We start from the raw sequence: 21,601 nt of genomic DNA on the forward strand, positions 1-21,601 counted from the left end.
AAGATCCAGAAATGCCATTTTTTTTTGTTTAGATTTTTTTTTTCGAGACAGGGTTTCTCTGTGTAGCTTTGGAGCCTGTCCTGGATCTCGCTCTGTAGACCAGGCTGGCCTTGAACTCACAGAGATCCATCTGCTGGGATTAAAGGCGTGTGCCACTGCCGCCGCCTGGCTTTGTTTAGATTTAAAAACAATTTATCACCACCAGGCAGTGGTTGTGCACAACTTCAATCCCAGCACTCAGGAGGCAGAGGCAGGTGGATCTCTGAGTTCAAGGCCAGCCTGGTCTACATAGAGAGTTCCAGGACAGCCAGGGCTACACAAAGAATCCGTCTTGAAAACACACACATGCAAAAAAAAAAAAAAATTGTATTTTTGTATGTGTGTGTTAGTTACATGTGTTCAGGTGCCTAAGGAGGCCAGAAGAGGGCATGGGACCCCATGGCCTCTGGAGCTGGAGTGGTTTTGAGCTGTCTGATGTCAGTTCTGGGATCCAAACTCTGCAAGAGCAGTGGGTGGTCTTAACTGCTGAGCCATCTTTCCAGCCCCTTTCTTTTAATTTGAGACAGGTTCTTTCTCACTAGCTCAGGCTGGTCTGGAACGTGAGGTCCTCTTCTTTGGCCTCCATAGTGCTGGGATTACAGATCTTGCTTTGTAGCCCAAACCTGCTTGGTACTCACAATGTAGCCCAGGCTGGCTTCAAACTCACCGTGACCCACCTGACTCAGCCTCTTGAGTACTGAGATGGTATGTGCCATCATGCCTAGCCTGAATTGTAGTTCTCCTGGGCCTGGCTTTATGCTAGACCATGCAAAGACACAGGCCTCCTAACTAGTCCTTTGAGCTCTAGTACAATGAACCAGGACAGTGCCAATCAAATATCGGGGTCAGGATTCAGACAGACTGCTACCTACCCCACTCACTGCTTACTACACACTGTACCCTACATCTCCCTGAATATGTGATCTTTTGCTGGGTAATGGGAGTACAGTGGCAACCAAGACTTGTTCCTCCCCTTCCGAGTGGGTGTACCAGGTGCCTATTACTTTCCTTATAGTTGATTCGTTAGGATGGATAAAGCAGGAGTCACACACAACTGCTTCCTATGTGGTTTAAGAGTCATATAGCTGAAGCTGGCCCTGAACTTGTCGGGTAGCAATGATGAACTTGAACTGATCCTCTGGCCTCTGCCTTCCAAATGCTGGGATTATAGGTCTGCACCACTATCCCAGCCTTGGGCAGGATGTGGCATATGCAAGGTTAACCTGGACTGCATAACGTAACAAGAACTGTCTGGAAAAGCAAATGGGCTGGAGAGATGGCTCAGAGGTTAAGAGGCTGCTCTTCCAGAGGTCGTGAGTTCTATTCCCAGCAACCACATGGTAGCTCACAATCATCTATGAGATTTGGTGCCCTCTTCTGGTGTGCGGGCATACACGCAGGCAGAACACTGTATACATAATAATCTTTAAAAAAAACAAGCAAAAAACCCTACATCATATTCCTCTCTTCCCCTCATGTGGAAGAAGAGGGGTCCTAGGGACTCTCGAGAAATGATATTGGAGCCAGGATGCAGAAGTTAGGGGAAGTAGGCTTTTAAAATGTTTTATTTATATTTGAATTTGTGTTGAATGCACAAGTACCACAGCAACCAAGTGGAGGTGAGGGACAACTTGTGGGAACCAGTTCTATCACATGGGTCCCTGGGTCACCAGGCTTGGCAAGCACCTTTACCCATTAGCCATCTGGCCAGCTCAAGGAGAGTGATCATCATATGCAGCCCAGGGCTGGTGTTGGCACCTGCAGTCTTAGTATCTGAAAGTCCATCATGGCTGTCAGACAGGTGAGCAATAGTCTGAGTAGGCCAAGGAGAAGGGAGTTGGGTTAATTTCTGTCCTGTGAGCAAACTTGGAGATGGTGGGGGTAGCAGGGGGTACAGGCTGTTGTAGATGTCCAGCGAACTGACAGTGTCTTAAAAAGATGCCCCCAAAGAGATCAATGGGTGTCACATTCCGGTGGGAAGACACTGCTAGGGTCTTAGTTACTATCAAGAGTCTTTCTCTAGGCTGAGCGTGGGGGAACACACCATTAATCCCAGCATGCAGGAAGCAAAGCCAGGCAGATCTCTGTGAGGTTAGGGCCAACGTGGTCTACTACATAGGTCATTCTAGGTCATCTAGGGCTACAAATTAGACCCCTGGTTTTGTTGTTTTTGCTTTTTGAGAAAAGATCTCACTATGTAGCCCTGGCTGGCATGGAGTCTGCTATGCTATGTAAACCAGGATGATCCTGAACTCAGAGACCCCTCTGCCCCTACCTCAGTGGTTCTCAATATTCCTAATGTTGTGACCCTTTAATACAGTTCCTCATGGCGTGCTGACCACTAACCATAAAATTATTTTTGTTACTTCATAACTGTAATTTTGCTGTTATGAATCATAATGTAAATATGTTTTCAGTGGTCTTAGGCAACCCCTGTGAAAGGGTCATTTGACCCCCAAAGGGGGTCCACAGGTTGAGAACCAGTCCTCTCCCTTCTGAGTGCTGGGTTTTGGAGTATGTGCCATCACCTCCAGGCAGAGATCATGCTCTAAAAAACATGCAAGCAAACAAACAAAAACTCCACAAAACCAAGTTTTCCTTAACCAAAGGAGTGCTTAATCCTGCAAGTAATAAATTTAGACTGTGGACAATGGCTAAGCTTGTGACTACATAGCTGGGGTGATCCTGTGAAAGAGTCCTAGCAGGAGGTCCTCAAGACACAGGTTGGACTGTAGACACCACACAAGGGATGAAGCTGGGACACTCCAGCCGGGATGGAGGGAAGTTCAAGGCAGGTGCCCCAGCCCCAGCTAATGGCTCACCCTCGTGGTCTAAGCAGCAGGACCTGGCCACAGAGGCCAGCCTGTACCCCACCAGCAGGTACCACGTACACCCGCCCATCGGCGGCCCTTGCAGGAGAGAAGTCCGTCAGCTGCAGGTTGCTATCCCGGACTTGGTTGTAGTCCCACAGCTGGTAATGCCAACTCTTGCCCTGCTTGGAGAGAAGGAAGATGGCACCTGGGGAGCTCTCCTCTGGGAAGGATGGTGGTTGGTTGGGTACCCCAGGCACTGGGTGGAAGAGGCCTGGCAACTCAGAGTCTTCCATGTAGCCAGGGATTGGCACACTCTGCACACCTATCAGGACCCCTGGGGGACAGGAAGAGGATGTGAGTTGCCTGGGTTACAGCTAGGTGCCAGGGCTCCTGACTCCTCTGTGACCCTCCAGGCCAGGTGTTGCCTTGCCGCCCCAGTTAGGACTCTGGGTACAAGCTGGGCCTCTGGCTTCCAAGTCTCAGGTATCTGAAGCACACTGAAGGTGGGGGCGGCACCGAAACGAAGAACCCCAACACCTCCAGCTGCCCCAGAAACACCCCACACAGGGCCAGAAACACGGGTGGAGGCCACAGTGCTGGCGACAGACACATGCAGGGTGTCCCCGTGTGCCGTAGGAGTCACATGCCCACCGGGCAGCCTGAAGAGGAGGCAGGGCTGCCTCTATGACTGTCTGTATGTGCACTATCCCCTCGGGGTTAAGTGTTGGGACTTGTGGCCTCCAGTGGGTGGTGCTGTGTTGGGAGCTGCTCCCACATTTAGGAGGTGGGGGGGACCTTGCTGGAGGAAGTGGATGACTGGGGTGGGGCTGAAGTGCAAGTGCAGGGTTATAGTCCAATCTCTGGTTCTGGGTGGAGCACTCTGCTTCCTGGTCAACCAAGAACTGGCTGGACCTCCAGCTCCTGCGTCACTAGTAGAGCCATCAGCTGACATGCCTCCCTTCCATGAACCACCCCCGACCGTGAGCCACAGAAACCTCTCAAATTCTTCTAATGCCCCTCCGACACCCCCTCAATTTCCAGATGGACAACAGGCCCAGAGCGGTGAAGAAACTTAGGCAGAACTATGGAGTCTAAAGAGGCTGGGCTGCGCCTCGATCCCCTTGCCCCCTAGTCTGTGCTGAGCCTGTTTGTGGGAACTCTAATCGGCAGATACTCGAGGGACCTGATGCCTGCTGAGCTTTTTGCTAACTACCACATCGGGAAGAGGGGGGCCAAGCTCTTGTTCGAACCCTTAGTGCATGGCCAGCCCCTTCAGTGGTGATACAGTGTGAGCAGGGTTGACGGTGGGTAGGAGCTCTGGGAGCAGCACATGGGGTAGAGGTGGGGTGGACGTACCTGCAGCCACTGCCCAGTGGGCCTTGTGGCCTTTCTTTTGACACGGCTCGTGGTTGAAATCCTCATCATAGCTGGAGCTGGTGTTAAGGTCCAAACTGTGTGTGGCCCTGGGTCCCGCCCTTCACCATTCCTACCCTGCTCCCTCCCTGGCCCCAGGATGCGGGATGAGCAAGGGATGTCCAGTGATGAGGTGCTGCAGGACCGGACCTCTGTTGGGACCACCCAGGCCACCACAGAGGAGCTCAGTCTCGCAGTCCAAGGTCTCCTGGGCCAGTTTGGCCATGTCAGCCACTGGAGAAGGGTGAGGGGGGGAAGGGAAGAGAGGGAGGGAGGGAGGGAAGGACAGAGAGGGAGGGAGGGGGAGAGGGAGAAAGTATGGATTAAATAAATAAATACATGAATGAGAACATTTCAAAATGGCTTATCATTTGTGTAAGTTCAGAAAATGAGGCACAAGCTGGGCCTGATGGCATAGAACTGTAATCCCAGCTATTCCAGAGGTTGAGTTAGGAGGATCAGATGTTCAAAACCTGCCTGGGCTACCCAGTGAGTTCAAGACCACGCTGAGCAATTTAGTAAGCCCATATCTCAAAAGGAAAAAAAGTGCTGGAGTTAGAGCTCAGTGGCAGAGCCCCTGCCTAGAATCCCCCGGTGAGGGGCTGGGGGTGTGACTCAGTGGTAGAGCCCCTGCCTAGAATCCCCCAGTGAGGGGCTGGGGGTGTGACTCAGTGGTAGAGCCCCTGCCTAGAATCCCCCAGTGAGGGGCTGGGGGTGTGGCTCAGTGGTAGAGCCCCTGTCTAGAATCCCCCAGTGAGGGACCAGGGTGTGGCTCAATGGTAGAGCCCCTGCCTAGAATCCCCCAGTGAGGGGCTTGGGTGTGGCTCAGTGGTAGAGCCCCTGCCTAGAATCCCCCAGTGAGGGGCTGGGGGTGTGACTCAGTGGTAGAGCCCCTGCCTAGAATCCCCCAGTGAGGGGCTGGGGGTGTGGCTCAGTGGTAGAGCCCCTGTCTAGAATCCCCCAGTGAGGGACCAGGGTGTGGCTCAATGGTAGAGCCCCTGCCTAGAATCCCCCAGTGAGGGGCTGGGGGTGTGGCTCAGTGGTAGAGCCCCTGTCTAGAATCCCCCAGTGAGGGACCAGGGTGTGGCTCAATGGTAGAGCACTTGCCTTAGAGCCCTGTGTTCAATTCCCAGAACTACAAGTGAGGCACAAAGGGTCAGTTGTTTAACCACTTTGCCATAATAATGGTTTGACTTCTCCTGGTAACAACTTTGGTCTTCTACTGTAAGGAGGCAGGTCAGGAGGAGGGAATGAGATCCCTTCATGCATCTTCAGTGCCTTAGCTGGCCTAGAGAGGAGCCAGTGGAACTTAGGGCTTGAGGTATTTCCCAGGCAACTCACCAGAGAACATCTCTCCCTGCACCGTGTAGCCTCTCTCCATGGCTATCTGCACCAGTCTTTGCAGAGAGACGCTGTCAGGAGTTGACAGAAGAGTGCCTGCCATCCACAAGGCCACCAGTCCACACCTGGGAGGGACAGCCCACTCTGCAGCGCATGCCATGTCTCTACTGGACTCCCCTGACCTCAGAGGAGGCGAGAGGTGTGCCGTCTAGAGGACTCGCCTCCCCTCCCATGCCAGGTGGAGAGAACAGGCTGGAAGGTGGGGACAAACCTGGGCTTCCTGGGAACAGGTGCCAAAGTGGAGAGGAGATGGACCATCTCATCTGTGCACTCACTGGGGTTCATTCACTTACTCACTTGAACGTTCCTTCTGTGACTGACACACACACACACACACACACACACACACACACACACACACACATCATGATGTGGAAGATGCTCTGCTTTCTCTCTCCTCCCCAGGATGCCTGGGGGGAGGTGCTTGTCCCACAGTGCCAGCTTGGCTGTAGAAAACTGGCAGAGCCCTCTTGCATCAGGGCAATGGGCACTTACTGAGGGCCTTCTTGGATGAGGGATGGTAGGTCAGCACAAAAGAGGATCCATTGCAAGTCACTTCGAAACCTGAAGCAGAACAATGATAAGTCACAAGGGAACAGCTCTGAACTCACTCCCTGGAGACTGAGCCGTCCTAAGGTCCCAGGTCCACTCCCCTGCTGAGGCAGTGACCCAAAGCCTCAGCTTTCTATTCATTCTGAGGGTAGAGGTGGGAATTATCCTTTTGCCTGTTTCTTGCTGCTTCTCAGAGGGCTTGAAAGACAAAGAGCAAATGCAGAACCTGTGCAACCAGGAGTCATAAAGATTTACCTGAGGAAATTTCTAGAAGGTGGTATGTTTTATACCCAAATGCTAAGGTTTTTTTCTCTTTTTTTGTAGACATTATCTCCAAATGAAGCCTAGGCTAGCCTCCAACCAATGGTGATTTTCCTGCTTTAGTTTCCCCAGTGTTGGGATTAAAGGTGTGCTACCATGACCAGTGCCTGATTATTCTCCCCACCAGGGGCTGGTGTGATGGCTCAGTGGATAAAGGTGCCTTCTGCCAAGCCTGACAACTTGAGTTGGAGTCCCAGGAGCTACTTGTGGGAAGGAGAGAACTGACTCATGCAAGGTGTTTTCAGACCTCACATGCACAAACACTGTAGCATACCTATATAGACACAATTAAATAGATTTAATTCAGCCTTGAGCAAAACCAGGTGACAATATGCTTAAGGCCCAAGAAATCACTGCATTGATGAATCTGAGCAGGCCTGAGCAGCCCTGCCCTGAGGTAGCCACATGGTTTCAGACATCTCAGTTGCTCAAGGCTTAGGGTCATATGCTTGCTTTTTCTATTCCAAGGCCAGTGGGAGGGCAAAGCCAGGGGTGGTAATGGGGATGCTCACACACAGGATGAACACACAAAGCTCCAGGTTCTCAGCTGAGATAATCCTGACTACAGCAGGGCAGAAGCACCAAATCCCCTACTGGAATTCAAACGGAGACCTCCCCCTTCTTTGAACTGTGGCTAAGTGACTGCCCCTAAGAGTTTCAGCTTTCTTTCATTTTAGATTTCCTTTGACTTATGTGTATGTGAGTGTATGCCACCTGTGTGGATACCCAGAGGCCAGAAGGTGCTGGATCCTCTAGATCTGGAGTTATGGTTAAGTCACACCATGTGGGTGCTGGGAACTGAGGTCCTCTGCAAGAGCAGAGGATGCTCTTAACCACTGAGTCATCTTTCTAGCCCTCTAAGAGTCTCGGCTTTCTCAACCAGAAAACGGGAAAGTAACAGTTCCTGTTCTGTGAGGTTGCTGAGAGCAACAAATATTAAAAAAACTCAGTCAACCATGGTAATTCACGTTGGCAGGACTGCTTGGGCTGTATAGACGTTCGGTCAGCTTGAGCTAGAGTGTGACACTGGGTCAATATAAAAAAAACAAAACAAACAAACAGACCAGTATTGTAGTGCACACCTTTAATCACAGCACTTTGGAGGGGGAAGAAAAGTGGATCTCTGTGAGTTCCAGGCCAGCCTACACTGGCCTACATAGTGAATTCCAGGCTAGCCTGGGCTACATACAGAGACCCTGTCTCAAACTACCACCCCAGACATCTGGTGGTGGTAATATATACCTGTCATCTTCTGAAGTGGAGGGAGAAGGAACAGGTGTTCTCAGCTACATAGAGTTTGAGGTCAGCCTGGGCTACATGAGACCTTATCTCAAAAACAATAAAAAAGTAAAGCAAAGTAAACAAATCCTTTTAATCTGACATATACTACCTATGTGGTATGACAGGTGTGACAAGTGTCTGCATTCAGTCGCATAATGGTGGCTGCGGCACTTGGTGTGCCTTATAAGTGTGGTTGGGGAGTTTAAGAATTTCCCTTCCTCCCTTCCTTCCTTTCTTCCTTCCTTCCCATCCTTTCTTCCAAGACAAGGTCTCGCTATGTAGCTCAGTCTTACCTGGAACTCATCTCCTGCTCAGCTTCCTGAGCTCTGGGATAACAGTCATGTGCCCCTATACCAAGCACTGGGAGTTTATCAGTTTGGACAGGGGCCTGTGGTCTCTTCTCTACCCTCTTCCCTGATTGCCTGTGTCCCTGGGTACATCATATTTCTTCCTGAGACCTTGAATTCTATTCATGACCTCCAGTCCTAACAGCAGTCCTTTTTTGAGCAAAGCCTTTCCCTGGCTCATCAGAGGCCTCAGGACAGTCCAAATTCCTTCATCCAGCCTGCCACACTCGGTGTGGGCTGCTGTTTGCCTACTTTCCCAGCTCCTCTTTGCTAGTTCTTTGAAAACAACACATATATCTTTACTATAGATGCTGCCTGCTCTCACGGCACAGGCCTCCATAACTTGCTCCCTCACTAGCATTTGTAGCTGCTTCTCTTTCAGAAGCCACCACTGAGTTACACACTTTCTTTGGGCCCTATTATCACAACCTTGGCTAATCTGGGAGTCACTGTCTGGAGGGGCAGAAGCATCGGGCCTCTGCCTCAGAACCAGGAATGTGCAGAAGCTGCTCTCTATTGCTGGAGGCCAACCACTGAAGAGCTAGGCAGAGGACTTAGGGCACCTGGCTGTTTGAGATCAAGGAAATGGGAACCCCGGAGACAGGGTGGCTGAAGTGATTTGCAAACCCAGATGCTTGGATGAGACCTGGGGTGGAGTTGAGGGTCTGGAGAGCCTACCGGTCCTTGTGCAGCTTCAGGAGCCTCTTCACATCTTCTCTGCCTTTGGGGACTGGGCCAGCCTTCTCCAAGGCCTCCTTCAGGAGCTGGCTCTTCTCCAGGCCGTAGACATGAGGAGGAACAACCTCCACAGCAGAGGGCGGAGGGGGCGGTGGGGGTGGGGGTGGAACAGAAGCTTGGAGACTACAGGGAAGGGGTGGCAAAGCTAAGTCCAGGGGACTTGGGGGTAAAGGAGGTGGAATGTTGGGGTCTTGGGGCTCGTGGATTATTGGAGGGATTGTGGGTTTTGGAGGGAAGGAGCATGGAGAAGTCATGTGGAGTCTTCAGGAAGAGCTGATGTGCAAATAATACGATCCTCCCAAATCTCTCACAGATGGAGATCTAAGTTTTTAGAGCAACTGGATGTGGTATTCAGGCCTCCACATAGAAATCTGTATTAAAAATTAAAAAAATAAGCCAGGCGGTGGTGGTGCATGCCTTTAATCCCAGCACTCAGGAGGCAGAGGCAGGCGGATCTCTGTGAGTTCGAGGCCAGCCTGGTCTACAGAGCAAGATCCAGGATAGGCTCCAAAGCTACACAGAGAAACCCTGTCTTGAACAACCAACCAAGCAACCAATAAATAAAGCAAAAATTAGAGTTGAATTGCAGAATACGGTGCCTGACCAGTTGGTCTGGGGGAACCTGGTTGAAGCAGTGGAAACAGAAACTGGGTTAAATCAAAAGATGAAGGACCCTGAAGGGTGGACTGTGCTATGGGGCTGTGGCTACATTAGGAGGGAAATTTGGGAGCTAGCTAGTATTGGTCACTTCTGTAAAAAGGAGGCTCAGATCTGGGGTGTGGTGTGGGGTGACCTGCCTCATCTCACACCCCTGACTCGAATTTGAAGTTATAATTGACCTTAGGAGCTAGAGGTCAAGAGGTTAAAAAAGGCACGTGGCAGGGCAAACAGCCTAGCGGTGGGCAGGGAAGTACGAGAGTTGCAACAGCTCAGCGATCACGGGTCGACTAAGTCGCTAGACCGCTCGACTAGGGAACGGAACTTAGGAACTTCCACACACTTCCCGCCGGGAGCAAATGGCCTCGACCCTGTCAGGCTCCACCGCCCTTTCTCATCCCACGTGATCGAACCCGCAACCCGTACCACGCTCCTTGACGACCACGTGACCAAAGGCCGGGGCGGAAGGGGAAGAGGTGTGGCTTAGACATGCAGTCTGGAAAGCCCTGGAGCTCTGGCCACGTCCCGATTGGCCGAAAGCTCGTCGCCTTCTTTGATTGGTCTGCCCACTCAGGGAGGGGGCGGGGACTATCACTAAGGCGGGAACCCAAGTGTTCCTTTCATTGGCAGGCGCTGAGGCCGGGGAAGCGACTCACTGCAAACAGTCCACCTACCGAGTTTGCGCGCGGTGAGCAGCTCGCGGCGGAGGCGGCCGGGTGGCTGAGCGGAGTCGCGTGGCAGGCGCGGTGGCTCAGGTAGCGAATTCCCGCGCGTGTAGACGGCCCTTGGCGCCGGGGAGGCGGGTGGAGCACTTGGCGTCGGGCCTTCGGCTGCGTCACTTCGAGAGACCTCTCTCTGAGAGACTAGGATGTCCCAAATCGGTCCCTACTTTCTAAACTGACCGACATCCGGGTTCTTTTTTCCTCCTGGGACGCCGTTCGCGCGCGTGGACTAATGGGAATCGCCGCTTGGTACGCTCCGCCTGCCAGGACTCGTAGAGCATTCTGGGATTCGTAGTTACCCTCTAGATCCCCTTAGCACGCGGGCTGGAGAAGCGGAGTCCTACGCTGGCTTTGTTGCCAAGCTGTGCCATCCTTCCCCAGTTCCGATCTTACCCAACTTCCTCTTGAAAGGATCCCTGAGCAGAGCCTACCAGCCCTTAGGAACAAAGAATTTTGGGAAACATAGGGCTGAAGTCGCCTCTTTTTCTCCCTTTAAGCTGTCCCTGAGCATCTCACACCATGGCAGTTCCTGAAACCCGTCCCAACCACACTATTTATATCAACAATCTCAATGAGAAGATCAAGAAGGATGGTAAGTTTCGGGATAGCCTGTACTCTAGGGGCTCTCACATGAGCTGACCCCCAACACCTCTAACATCCATTTTTCTTTCTCAGCCATCCCCATTCGGTCTGTTAAGAGTTAACTTTGGCCTTTGTACATACGGAGTCCTTGGTTTCCAACACACCTTAACCACCCTTTACACTCTGCTCTTTAACCTGCGCATTGTTGATAATCTTCAGAGTTTTCACTCACTGGTCCCTTCTTTCTGTGAAACCTTTGGGGATCTTTTTCTCCATCAAGCCCAGGTCAATCTGCTATCATGGAGACGCTCTCTGTCACTGGCCTCTGGGTGGTGGTCTTAGTGACTGGCTACTGTGCAGATAACAGAAATGATGAGCAGTGAATGCTATGTAACATGGGTGATGGATACAGGATTCTGTAGTCTTGGATATATTTAATTCTCACAAGCCTCTCAGATTAAGAAATTGGAATTCAGGTGGCATAACTTGCTTAAGATCAAATAAGTAAGAAGAAAAATGGTTGGGACATAAGTGTGGGACACTGGTTAAGCAAATTCTCGGACTGGGCTGGGTGGCAGAGGCCATAAATCTGTTACTTAGGGAGAGTGGCAGCGAAGCCAGTTTGGGCTGCATGATCAGAACAAGTGAAAAAAACCAAAGACAATTTCTCTGGGTATGGTGGTGCAGGCCTGTAATCCCAGTCCTCAGGAGACTGAAGCAGGAGGATCTTGAGTTACAGACCAGCCTAGGCTACATAGCAAGATCCTGACTCCAAAAGGATTGAGGATTGGAATTAGTGTTAGTCTTGCCTAGCATGAGTAAGGCTTTGAGTTTGAACCTCAGCAACTAAGAAACATACTTGGCCTGGAGAGATGGCTCAGTGGTTAAAAGCACCGCCTGCTCTCCCAGAGGACCCAAGTTTGGGTCCCAGCATGCAAGGTAGGTTCATAACTGTCTGTAACTTTAGTTCTAGGGCACATGACATCCTCTTCTGGATTCTCCAGACAAAATACCCACACATAAAATAAAAATATTTTTTAAAGGTTATAATTTTTAAACAAAACCTCCACCACATAATTCAATTCTTGCCTGGGAGTAAGGAAGGCCCAGGGGTAGAATGTTCACTTTTCTGCAAAGGCTGGATTCTGGCGCACATGTGGAAAGGAAGCAGAAGTATGTCTTTCTCTGTATTTATTTTGTGTCTGTAAATGTGGATGTACGTGTTTGATTAGGACAACTCTAGGGAGACTGTTCTCGTTCCGCTGTGGGTTCCTGACGTCACAGTCAGGATCACAAGGCTTGTGAAGTGGAAGCTCTACCACCATTTCACTGGCCCCTTTGCATGTACCTTTTTGGAAGTGGTATTCTGAAGTTAGTGGAGGGTAAATACTAATTTTTAGGACCGCCTGGGAAAACTGTCAGAGAGGACCTGAAAGGTAGTTCTGCTGGTAAGCATGCTTGCCGCCAAGTCTGACTTTCCCAGGTCCCACCGTGGGAGGAGAACATCCTCTGACTTCCACGTGTGTGCCACACGAGCTTGCTGGGGCTGAGTTCAGCAGGGGTAGTGATTGAGGAAAAGGAGTTCTGGCCATTTGAGGGCAGAGGCGGGAGACTCACTCAGTTCCTGGGACTCAGTGGTAGGAGAGTTGACTCTCGAAAGTCATCGTCTCGCCTGTGTGCTTACTCCCTCCCTCCCCCCCCACTCCTTGTCTCCACCCCAACCCCCCACCATACACAAAGTAAATAAATGTTCCCCAGCCTGGAGCACATATCCTGAGGACACTGAGAAGGGTTTGGCCAAGCCAGGTCCACAGTTCAATTTCTGTCTGGACCCAGCACCACCAGCCTCTCTAAACTGCCTCACACCATAGCAAACAGGACTCACAGTAAAGCAGAGGGTTCCTTCTGTTCCCTAGGGCTGGGAAGGGCAGCCACCGTGTGTGAAGGGAGCTAAGATGCTGCCGCTTGGGGATGAATACTGGAAAAGGAATGGAAAATGTGTCGTGCGGGCATAGGACTGAAGTCCAGCTTCTGTGGAGGCCCATGCAGGCAGATTCCAAACTCGACATCTGTCAGGGCCACAGAATAGTTCAGGCGTAGCTTGAACAACTTAGTAAGACACAGTCTGAGAAGTGTTGAAAAGGGGTGTGGAGCTGGAGTGCCAGAAAAACGGCTGGTGTCTCTAAATTGTCCAAGCCTTCAAGCCTTGGAGCTACTGTGTGAATGATACTGCCTTATGGAGTTGTAAGGATTTAATGAAGTTACCTTGCTAAAGCAATTTGTGGTGGCTCATTCCTCAGTGATTTTTTTTTGGGGGGGGGGGCAGGGTCGAGCTGGCCTCTTGAGTGCTGGGATTAAGATGTGTGCCCACCTTTAATCGCAGCACTCAGGAGGCAGAGGCAGGTGGATCTCTGAGTTTGAGGCCAGCCAGGGCTACACAGAGAAACCCTGTCAGAAAAGATGTGTATCACTACTACATCTGACTGGGCTGGGCTTATAGCTTTGCTGCTTTTTGTTTTGTTTTGTTTTGTTTTTTTGGTTTTTCGAGACAGGGTTTCTCTGTGTAGTTTAGGAGCCTGTCCTGGAACTTACTCTGTAGCCCAGGCTGGCCTGGAACTCACAGAGATCCACCTGCCTCTACCTCCCGAGTGCTGGGACTAAAGGCATGCGCCACCACCACCCAGCTTTGTTTTGTTTTTATTTTATTTTATTATTTTTTTTATTTTTATTTTTTATTTATTTATTTTTTTGTTTTTTTTTTTTTTTTGTGGCTGGAGAGACAGCCGTGGGTGCTGGGAACCGAACTCTTATATTTTTGGTTGTGAGCCTAGCCTTTAACGGCTGAGCCATCTCTCCAGCCCTTGTTTTGTTTTTAAAGACAAGGTCTTACCATGTAGCCCTGGCTGGACTGGATCTCAATGTAGACCAGACTGGGCTGGCCTTTCCTTCTTGAGTGCTGGGATTAAATACATACCATCTTACCCAGCTGTTTTGTTTTTATAGATGGTCTCATGTACCAGAGGCTGGCTTCAAACTTACCGTGTAGCAGAGAATTACTTCAAGTGCCTACCTGATCCTTCTGCCTCGAGCTCCTGAGTGCTGGGATTTAGCCTTAGGCCATCACAGGCCTTTAGCTGTTAGAGATTGTCAGTAAGTGAACTTTTGACGTCAGGTGGGGAAGGGAAGACAAGCAGGATAAGGAGAACAAGAGGGGCATGTAGACAGTGCAGTTGGAGAGGGCCTCTTGGCGGTGGCAGATTATGTCGAAACTGAAGGGGCTCGAAGAGGACAGTCTTGGAAACGTCAGGGAAAGGACATTCCATGAAGAGAGTGCAGAGGCTAAGGTGTGGTTAGAGACTAGGTCATGCTTGTAATTTAGAGACCGAAGCAGGATGATTGCTCAGAGTTTGAGGTTCTAGAATCAGACTCCATCTCAGATTTTAAAAAAGGCACATCAGGCTTAAGACAGGACCCGGAGGCCAGCTTAGCGGGAGACTGATGGCGAGAAGTACTTGTGCTTGCTTTTTCAACAGTGAGTGTAGAGCAGGTACTGCAGCTGTGGGGTCATGTGAACATGTCCACTTGAGTAGTTCTAGGCTGTCTCTCTTATTGTGGGGTCTTTTTTTTTTTCCCCCTTTTTGACTTTTTTAAGACAGGGTTTCTCTATGTAAACCTGGCTGTTCCAGAACTCGCTCTGTAGACTGTTCCAGAACTCGCTCTGTAGACCATGCTGGCTTTGAACTCCTAGAGATCCATCTGCCTCTGCCTCCCGAGTGCTGGGATTAAAGGTGTGTGCCACCACTATCCAGCAATTGTTGGTTCTTGAGCTGTAGCATTCTGGGTATTGTGTCACTTGGCAGGTGGATCCTCATTTGGGCTGTCCATTCTCTAAGGATAGTACAAATCCCAGGACACAGTGCCCAGGCCTTTTGTCACAGTGTGTCTTGTCTTCCCTGAATGCAGAGCTCAAGAAGTCCCTGTATGCCATCTTCTCCCAGTTTGGCCAGATCCTGGATATCCTGGTGTCTCGGAGCCTGAAGATGAGGGGCCAGGCCTTTGTCATCTTCAAGGAGGTCAGCAGCGCCACTAATGCCCTGCGTTCCATGCAAGGTTTCCCCTTCTACGACAAGCCCATGGTGAGCATCTTGAATATGAAGGTTGTTTGTGTGTATGTGTGCTGCAGGAGACTAGGTGGGTGTGGGCCTGTGACCGTAGTGTTGCTCAGCTTCCTTGCTGTTCCTTTACATTCCGTGTTCCTTACACTGGGCTGTGGGGACACAGAATGATCAAGAAACTGAGCACAGTGGCTCATGCAGGAGGCTGAGGCAAGAGGATTGCCGGCGTTCCAACCCAACCTGGAGTATAGAATGGGAGCTTGCCTAACATTCTTCCAAAAAAGGATTCCCTAAGCCCCGTTCTTCTTCCAAACCTACAGAATGTTCTCCCTGCTGCCTTTATCACGTGGCTCCGTATTCTGACCAAGCCTTGTTTTTCCCTTGGCTCCACCCACCCAGGCCTGGCTCCACACCACAGGGCCTTTTGAGAGCGCTCATCACAACACTGCCTCCCCTGCTTAGAAAAGCACAAATGCACCAGGTGGTGGTGGCACACACCAAAGGCTCCCCCTTTGTCCTTGTGAGCTTACCTGCTCCCCCTCTAATCCTCCTCAGTGTAGCCAGGCAGAAATGGAACTTAGTATCCCTCTGCCTCAGTCTCGTGAGCAGCTAGAGTCCAGGCCCAGCTCTTTTCATGCCTTAGCTCCCTGGCTGTGCTGTGGCTACATGCGCCATGTGTTCATGGGCTTTGATCCCCAGCCTTTGTGGTTCCTCTTTCCTAAGCATTGGAGCTGCAAAGTTCACTCTGCTGCACTCCAGGTCCCCTTCTGAGCATGGGTCTTTAAAAATAAAATTATTTATTGCTGGGCATGGTGGGGCATGCTTTTACTTCTAGGGAGACAGGGGCAGATGAGTTCTAGGCCAATCTGTTCTACATAGGGAGTTCCAGGCCATCCAAGTCTACATAGTGAGACTCTGTCTCAAAAACAATTTTTTTTAAGGTTTTCCTTTTTAAGTATCTTATTTTTATGTGTCTGAGCATATGTCTGGGTTCTTCATAGGAGAGCCTGTAAGCACCTGGCCTGGCTTACAGTTACCAGCTTGCTGTAGTCCAGGTACTGCTGCTTCCAGGCCCTTAGACCTATTAAGTTCCTACCACAATCCTGCCAAGTGGAAAGTATCCCCATTTTACAGATGAAGAAGTTATGGCCAAGCAGTCTCTATAGTTTTTCTTAGCAAGCTCCTCAGGAGGTCTCATTTTGAACTCTGGCAGTTTTCTCTGATTTTCATGATCTTGACCTGTCTGTTCTGATTGATAGCGCATCCAGTACGCCAAGACTGACTCAGACATCATTGCCAAGATGAAGGGTACCTTTGTGGAGAGAGACCGCAAACGAGAGAAGAGGAAGCCCAAGAGTCAGGAGACACCAGCTGCCAAAAAGGCTGTTCAGGGTGGGGCAGCTGCCCCCGTGGTGGGCGCTGTCCAGCCTGTGCCGGTAAGCCGGGGCTCAGGAACATGTCTCTGTCAGGCCTTCAGCCACGTGGCCTGGTGTGGCGGTAGATTGAGGGATTTGTTCCGCTGGGTCGGGTGAACCGTGTGGATGAGGAGTGTCTTTTGAGGGCCTGTTCCCCAGTGTGTACTTGATTGGTTTGATGGTCTGTCCTTTGCACGCCTTGATTTTGGTTTTGCTCTGTGTATCTTTACTTATGTGTGTGTCTGTGTGTGCACACGCGCGCTAGCACATCTGTGTCTCTGTGTCCCTGCGTGCCCACTTGCGCTAAGTCCGTGGCTTTATAGAAAGTCAAAAGTTATCAGTCTCCTGTTAGAAATAATAGGCAAATTTAATTTAGAAAAACTACTGGGTTATAAAGTAAAAAAAAAAAATGAGTTTAGCCTGTGGGAGGCCCTACATCAGTCCCCAGTGCTACAAGCAGGAGGGAGAATGAAGAAGAAGGAGTTGTTTCTCTGTGTTAATGAGCAAAGAAATCACACAGGAAAATCAGTCCAAAGGTGAAACCCCCATAGTTGGGTGGGAGGCTCCCTGCGTTGCTGCTGCTGCTGCGGCGCACCCCCGCGGCGCTGCACACAGTTGTGGGGAACCAACGTGACAGCTATAGCTCTGCTGTTAAAAGTGCTCGCCTGGCGACTGGAGTTCAGTCCTTGGTCCCGTGGTAGGAGGAGGGAACCAGTTCGGGAGCGTTATCCAGGCCTGAAGAGGGTTCTAGAGTGCTAGCCTTCAAGATGACGACCTGCCATGGGCCTATGGATAGAGAGATAAGCTAATGGGGCAGAACAGAGTCTAGAATCCTGCCCTAAGGAGTCCTGCAGTTCTGATGCAGGGAAATTGGATCTACAAGAGAAAAGCATAGCCCTGCCTAGGGCTAGGGATGTGGCTCAGTGGTAGCCTGCTCACCCAGCTCCCTCGAGGTCCTGGGTTCGATCCCCAGCATCATAAAAGTAGCACACACCTGCAATTCTAGTGCTTGGGAGGTGGAGGCAGGGATCAGGAGTTTGAGGTCACGCTGGGCCTCATTTGAGAAAAGTTAACTCAAGCTGAATCATGGCCCTGAATATGACAGCAGACCTGATAAAGGTTCTAAAGGAACCTTCAAAATGTCTTTGTGACCTTGGTGAGTACATGAGAAGTGGAATGTCATTCTGTGCAGGGCACCAGAAACACTGTGCATAAAAGAGAAGATGGCTGGATTTTGACTCCTCCTTCAGCCTCTGACTCTCAGGAGTCTTTGTCTCATGGCTCTCAGGCTGGGTCGCACTTTGCAGCTAGTGGTGGTGTCTGTCTTTGGCTTGTCCAGCTATCATTTCTTCTCTTCTCACCTTTCCCACCTTTGATTTGTTTTCATTTTTAAATTACATTTTTGCTCATTGTGTGTCTTTGTGAGTGTTCATGCCATGAGACCCAAGCAGAGGTCGAGGTCAGTTCTCTTCTACCAGGTGGGTCCTGGAGGTTGAACTCAGGTTGTCGGGCTTGGAGGCAGGTGCCTTTGCCTGCTGAGCTGTGTTGCTAGCTCTCATTTCTTTCCTTTTTTAGATTTCCTATTTTTTATGTTTGTTTTTTATACTTTTGTGTTGGTGATTTGCCATGTGGTTGCTGGGAATTGAACCCTAGTCCTATAGAATAACAAACAGGCAGTGCTCTTAACCACTGAATCACCTCTCCAGTCCTCTTTTCTTTTTTCTTTGAAGATCTAATATTTGGGCCAAGTGTGGTGGTACACACTTTTAATCCCAGCACAAAGTAGGCAGAGCCTTGTGTGTTCAGACCAGCCATGCTACATAGAGAGCCATGGCCTCACTAAAAGGATAGCGGGTTACTTTTTATTTGGGACTGTCTGTGGATGTATGTGCACATGAGTGCAATGCCTGTGGAGGCCAGAAGAGGGCATTGGATCCTCTAGAGCCAGAATCACAGGAAGGTGTGAGCTGCCTGACTGGGTGATGGGAACCAAATTGTTGTGGTACCCACTCCTAACTACTGAGCCATCTCTTCAGCCCCCCTCTAGTTTCTTTTTATACACCAAACAAAGTTGGGCCATGCTTTAATTGTACCTTCAACTATTTCAAAACCCCTTTTCTTGGTTTAGCATTCTTTCTTGAATCCAAGTCTTTGGTGTTTGTTGGTGCTGGGTTGTTTTTTTTTTTTTTTTTTTTTTTATCTTTTCAGGTGTGGGTCTTTCTCTTTCTGTCTCTCATCTCTGTGACCTTTCCTTTTCCTGACCTGTAGCCCATCAGTCCTACCTCTCTTCTCCACAGGGTATGCCACCAATGACTCAGGCACCCCGCATTATGCACCACATGCCAGGCCAGCCTCCTTACATGCCACCACCTGGCATGATCCCGCCACCGGGCCTTGCTCCTGGCCAGATCCCCCCTGGGGCCATGCCCCCACAGCAGCTCATGCCTGGACAGATGCCGCCTGCCCAGCCTGTAAGTGACCCCCTACCCCCACCCCAGGTCTCACAAGCATTGTCCGCCAATAGAAGCAGAGCAGTTGCATGGGGCTCTTAGATCAGGTGGGAGGTGGCACTGGAGCTGAGCTCCATGAGTGCTGAAGCATCCTGGGACAGAGAGGGTTGGCCTGTGTGTTGGTCGGGGGAAGCAGGATGAGGCTAATCAAGGTCTGCAATCAGGTGTAGTGCACGCACTAGGGCCCCAGCTGTGTACCATCCTAGCCCCAGCACACAGCAGTGGCAGAAGCTGGAAGGTCTCTGCTGCCTTGGGCCTGCAATCTCTGGGGGCACTGGCTGTGGGGAGATGGATGACATTGTGTGCATTAGCAAATATGCGAGAAAGACTGAGCAGGGTGGTGAGCAGAGTGCAGTACCAGGCATCCTTCTCGGGGAACTCGTGCTCATTGGCAGCTGTCTCTCCCCACAGCTCTCCGAGAATCCACCCAATCACATTCTGTTCCTCACCAACCTGCCTGAGGAGACCAACGAGCTCATGCTGTCCATGCTTTTCAATCAGTGAGTGGGGCTTCTGGCTGGGCGGGGGTGGGGTGGGGTGTTGTGTTCCAGGGTTCCGGTGGCCATTCTAGTGTCTGGAAGTGTGAAAGGGGAAAGGAAGATGGGTCGTGGGGCACACAGTGCTGTGGGTACCATGTGTTTTGGGTCTTGGACTGCCTTTTGTGTCTGTGACATTGCACAACAAGGGAAAAACCAAAGAGGAGCAAAATGTGGAGCTGGTTTAGACCGGCATGAGCCAGCCTGTTCCAAAATGGCAAGGGGCACTGGGGACACTAGGAACTCTGGCCTTTCCAGTGTGGTAGAACCTGTAGACCTTGAGTGGAGGATAGGGCTGAGTATTCCTGTCCTCATGTCTCTGAGCACCTCTTACAGAAATGTCTTGTCAACCCTGGGCGTAGTGGCAGTGAACGCAGGTAGTCTCTGCACTTGGAAGGCTGAAGGGGAGGATTGAGGTCGGGGTCCTTCTCTACTATGTAGCCCGGGCCACGTGAGCCCCAAGGTGGGGGTGGTATTTGGTACCCATCTAAAGAGGCTGTCAGGCTTGTCTGTGCTGTGGAGGGAGGGTCAGTCCTGGAGCATGGAAGGTTTTTTAAAGATTTTCTTAGTTTTATTTTTAGTTATGCGTGACCTGTGTGTATGTGTCAGAAGCATCAGATATTCCTGAGCTGGAGTTTTAGGTAGTTTTGAGCTGCCTGACATTGGTGCTAGGAACTGAACTTGGGTTCTCTGCAAGATCAATTCTTGCTCTTAACTGCTGGGTCCTTTCCAGCCCCCTCTGCTTCTTTATGATTAAAAACTGGCAGTTTATATAGCTCAGGCTAGCCATCCTCCTGCCTCCGTCTCCCAGGTGTGACCTATATCTGGGCTTGAATGGTTCTTTTGTTTGTTTGGTTTTTGTTTTTTGAGACAAGGTTTCTTTGTGTAGCTGTGGCTGGGTTCTTTATTTATTTATTCATTCAATTATTCATTCATTCATTCATTCATCCATTCATTCATTCATTTTCAGGGACAGGGATTTTCTGTGTATCCTAGGCTGTCCTGGATTTCACTCTGTAAACCAGGCTGGCCTTGAACTTACAGAGATCCGCCTCTGGCTGGGTTGTTTATAATTATGCAGAAGGGATTTTGAGAGACTAAATAAAGCTGGAAACAGTAGAGCTGGTATGCCATCTCCACAAAACTGCGTATTTTGAGACTGCTGATGGGAAAAGATGTCTGTTGAGCAGGAGGAAGTAAAGAGGGAAGTTAAACGTGTGATAGCATCTTGTAATCCCAGTGCTCAGGCTGAGGATCAAAAGTCCAGCCTGAGCTACTTACAGAGACCCTGTGTCAACAAAGCAAAATCAAGATAGTGCCTTCATCCCAGCACTTGGGAGGCAGAGGCAGGTGAATCTCTGAGTTTGAGGACAACCTGGTCTACAGAGCAAGTTCCAGGACAGCCAAGGTTACACTTGAGAAACCTGTCTGGAAAAAAATACAAACAGAAAACAAAAACAAGAAGAATGAGAGTAGTGATTGGTGCCAGTTTCTGGGACTGGGGATGGACTTTGGGGGAAGCGGGGATGCCAGTGTCTTGTTTGGTCTACATTGTGGTTGTTGGGCTGTTAAGACTTTATTCGACAGTGTTTATGGTAGGGATTCTGCCTGTGTTTAGTCCAGGGAATCTTGGTATAGGGTCTGGGCTGTGCATGATGGGAAGGGAGCTTAGCATCTCTGGGCTCTGTCATTTTGTTGGTGCCAAAATATTGGGCGAATGCTCAGATGATCTCTGAGGTCTGCTGTTCCCTCCTCCCAGGTTCCCGGGCTTCAAGGAGGTGCGTCTGGTTCCCGGGCGGCACGACATCGCCTTTGTGGAGTTTGACAACGAGGTGCAGGCTGGGGCAGCCCGAGATGCCCTGCAAGGCTTTAAGATCACGCAGAACAATGCCATGAAGATCTCGTTTGCCAAGAAGTAGCGCCTTCCCCCATGGGGCATCTCACTCCCCATTCTGGGGCTGCCCTTTCCCTCCCCCTTGGCTCAGTCCCTGAAGGTAAGTCCCCCTTGGGGGCCTTCTCAGAGCCGCGAGTGAGTGTGTGGTTGCCACACAGCATTGTACCCAGAGTCTGTCCCCAGACATTGCACCTGGCGCTGTTAGCTTGTGATTAAAGTGGTTTTTTGGGGTTTGGTTTTTCACCACTATTGTCTTTTATTTCCT

General features: G+C 50.4%; 2 protein-coding genes across 4 annotated transcripts; one reads left to right on the plus strand and one right to left on the minus strand.

The window, feature by feature from the left end:
• Positions 1 to 2,472: 2,472 nt before the first annotated feature.
• Positions 2,473 to 10,323, minus strand: C1H19orf54 (chromosome 1 C19orf54 homolog). 2 transcript variants are annotated; one of them, XM_028855048.2, is made up of 7 exons: positions 10,237 to 10,323; positions 8,846 to 9,276; positions 6,162 to 6,230; positions 5,607 to 5,731; positions 4,370 to 4,499; positions 4,209 to 4,279; positions 2,473 to 3,186 (listed from the first exon to the last, which is right to left on the minus strand). In XM_028855048.2, the coding sequence occupies exons 2-7, from the start codon at positions 9,157 to 9,159 to the stop codon at positions 2,858 to 2,860; spliced, it is 1,038 nt and encodes a 345-aa protein (XP_028710881.1). In that variant the 5' UTR covers positions 9,160 to 9,276; positions 10,237 to 10,323; the 3' UTR covers positions 2,473 to 2,857. The 2 variants fall into 2 exon arrangements, with proteins under 2 accessions (XP_028710881.1, XP_028710882.1); XM_028855049.2 differs by lacking the exon at positions 10,237 to 10,323 and adding an exon at positions 9,989 to 10,049.
• Snrpa (small nuclear ribonucleoprotein polypeptide A) lies at positions 10,165 to 21,579 on the plus strand. Of its 2 annotated transcripts, none has more exons than XM_028855051.2 (7): positions 10,165 to 10,250; positions 10,782 to 10,876; positions 14,830 to 15,002; positions 16,241 to 16,417; positions 18,694 to 18,867; positions 19,318 to 19,406; positions 21,202 to 21,579. In XM_028855051.2, exons 2-7 carry the CDS (start codon positions 10,804 to 10,806, stop codon positions 21,359 to 21,361), a joined length of 846 nt encoding a protein of 281 aa, XP_028710884.1. In that variant the 5' UTR covers positions 10,165 to 10,250; positions 10,782 to 10,803; the 3' UTR covers positions 21,362 to 21,579. The 2 variants fall into 2 exon arrangements, with proteins under 2 accessions (XP_028710884.1, XP_028710883.1); XM_028855050.2 differs by having other exon boundaries at positions 10,190 to 10,317.
• Positions 21,580 to 21,601: the final 22 nt, after the last annotated feature.

This window comes from Peromyscus leucopus, chromosome 1 (assembly GCF_004664715.2).
Source record: "Peromyscus leucopus breed LL Stock chromosome 1, UCI_PerLeu_2.1, whole genome shotgun sequence".
NCBI classification, from domain to species: Eukaryota; Metazoa; Chordata; class Mammalia; order Rodentia; family Cricetidae; genus Peromyscus; species Peromyscus leucopus.